Source organism: Benincasa hispida, chromosome 8 (genome assembly GCF_027475165.1).
Source record: "Benincasa hispida cultivar pf3 chromosome 8, pf3_genome.v1.1, whole genome shotgun sequence".
Classification (NCBI taxonomy): domain Eukaryota; kingdom Viridiplantae; phylum Streptophyta; class Magnoliopsida; order Cucurbitales; family Cucurbitaceae; genus Benincasa; species Benincasa hispida.
In genome coordinates this window covers 14,791,123-14,793,846 of record NC_143485.1, presented here as the reverse complement: position 1 = coordinate 14,793,846, position 2,724 = coordinate 14,791,123, and the positions used below count along the sequence as shown (strand labels likewise).

Sequence of the window (2,724 nt, the reverse complement as noted above, 5' to 3'; positions counted from 1 at the left end):
CCAAAATCAAAGTTGAATGATGAACTCATTTCCCCATTTCAGAAAATTCCAACTTCCACGTAATATTCAAAAATAGCAAAAAAAAAAAAAAAAAAAAAAAAAAAAAAAAAAAACCATTTTTCATTGTCAATGCATAGTGTTTCAAATTGGTTCATATATTTGGATATTTCTCATTATTTTCCCTCTATAAAATCCTTTGATATTCCATTTATTTTTCCCACATCTCTCTCAATAATACAATATCCTCTTTCTCTTATAGTTTTCTCTCAATGGCAAATGTGTCAATTAAAAGTGAAAATAACAAGGCAAGTGAGGAAGAAAGTGAACTAAGAAGAGGGCCATGGACTATTGAAGAAGATGCATTGTTGATTCATTATATTGGTGGTCATGGAGAAGGCCAATGGAACATATTGGCCAAACAAGCTGGTAATTTTTAAACCCTTTTGCTCACTTTTGCCTTCTATTTTTCTTTCTGATCTTACTTAATTGTCTCATCTCTTTCACACATTTTTCTTTTAGGTCTCAAGAGAACCGGAAAAAGTTGTAGATTGAGATGGTTGAATTACTTAAAACCTGACGTTAAGCGCGGGAATCTTACCCTTCAAGAACAACTCCTCATCCTCGAACTCCATTCCAAGTGGGGTAATAGGTATTTTTTTTTCCCTAAAAAGATACGAAATTTGGATTGGTAGGTGCATTAGGATATCTGTATAATTTTGGAATTTAATTTGAAAATAACTTTATATTAGTTAACTTTTTTAATTAAGGTTAGGATGAGGATGTTTATTATATTGTGCTTGTTTTTTCAAGGGTGCATTTGGGATGATTTTTAAAAGAGTAAAGTGAGGTTAAAAGATATTTTCAAATTGCTACAAACACGTTTTTTGTTTTTTGTTTTTAAAAAATAGAAAACAAAAAATAGTAACAAAATATATATGATTTTTGTTTTCTAAAAATTGAAAACCAAAAATAAATCTCGAAAAACCAAATAGTTATCAAACGGAATCTAAATGATTACTATCAAACTAGGTCAGAATAATAAAAAAAATGAGTTAAGAATTTTAGAAACCACAAAAAAGAACACTTTCAGAAAAGCTAGCACTCAATTAGTTCAAATTGGTAAAATCACTTTTGTCGTGTACAAAATTAATTTGAAACATGTTGTTAATAATTCAAAATCAATTTAGTGTTTGATTTGGAAATATTAAATGCAATTTTTATATCACATAAATCAATTTTGGATAAATAAAAATATGTTGGAGAGTAATTTTGACTATGGCAAAAATGGTATTTAGCATTTGTTATAGAAATAATGCTCTCTTGATAATACTTTTTTCAAAAAGTCAATGTCAAACTCATTTTCAATTATTGGTAGGTGGTCAAAAATTGCACAACATTTACCGGGAAGAACGGATAACGAAATCAAGAACTACTGGAGAACGAGAGTTCAAAAACAGTCACGGCAGCTTAAAGTTGAGGCAGACAGCAGGAGATTTTCGGACTCGAGTGTGCTAGAAGCCATGGACCAATCCTCCAACTCCTCCCTCAATTTTCCTCCTCCATCTCTCCACAACACAACCTTACCGAACACGTCGGAAACTGCCATTCTTCCGTTCGACAACCATCGTGGCGGAGCTCCTCTTCCGCCGCTAAGTTCAGCCAACCAATGGCCTGAAATCTCAGAATACCCACCAAGTTCTTGTTGTGAATTTGTGGAAGCTTGGAGCTTTAACATGGTGGAGCTCCAAAAGCAGAAACAAGAGCCAGCTTGTGCACTGGGAGCTTGGGAAGTTGCAGATTGTCATGTCCACATGGCACCATCCGATTGGCTGTTGGAAGATACCATGGTTGAAAACTTATGGAGTTTGGAGGATCATCACTTCATATAATGTAATGGAATGAGAATTATAAACTTTTTTTTTATTGCATTTTACCTTCAAACTTTATGTAAAGGATGTAAGTTTTTAGGTGTTAGGAGAAAATTAATTAATCTTATCTCAATTTCGAATCTAGTTTTAGTATAGTTTCAATAACAAATGGATTAAATTTAAAGTTGGAGCTTAACATGTCAAAGGAATACATGAGGTATAACAACTAAACTTCTAAACAATAAGAAGGATAAATACAAAATAAATAGAGATAGGAAGTGTATATTATTTTAGAGAAGAGGATACGTGGGTCAAGGGGTATACCAGAATATCTCCACTAGGTGGACACCTTTTTAGCACTCTTATCATCTCCCAATGGATTTTCATTAAGCACAATGGAGAAATTACAAAAGTTATATGGCTAGAGATAAGCCCGAAACCAGTAAAAATAAAATCAAAGAGATTAAGGATTACAAAAAGTGTGGAGATTAATGGCGATCGTAGAAGGGCTGTAGTCCTTAAAAAAACTTGTTTCTATAAGACCAATAGCTAGCCAGAGAGCATATATCCTCCAAAAAATGCATACTATTCTTGCTTTGTTCTTGGAAGGCCTGTTTATTTCTTTCGTTCCACAAAATCCATAGGATTGCAGTGATGGTGTTAAATATGATGACATCTTTAGTGTTGGTGTTCCTTACATTGTTGATATATTCGCACAACTTCCTTATATTGCTGAAATTTTGTGCCAGCCCAGCATCCTTTCCATCATATTTCAAAAAGAAGAGGCCAAATGATACTAAATGAAAATGTGTTTCATAGATTCATTATGTTTTTTGCAAAGTGGACACCAGTTTGG

At 33.0% G+C, this 2,724-nt stretch overlaps 1 protein-coding gene across 1 annotated transcript; it reads left to right on the top strand.

Annotated features, from left to right (window-relative positions):
- Positions 1-200: 200 nt before the first annotated feature.
- On the top strand, positions 201-1,995 carry LOC120083931 (transcription factor MYB62-like). The gene is made up of 3 exons (XM_039039839.2): positions 201-426; positions 520-649; positions 1,376-1,995. Exons 1-3 carry the CDS (start codon positions 270-272, stop codon positions 1,887-1,889), a joined length of 801 nt encoding a protein of 266 aa, XP_038895767.1. The 5' UTR covers positions 201-269; the 3' UTR covers positions 1,890-1,995.
- The last annotated feature ends 729 nt before the right edge of the window (positions 1,996-2,724 follow it).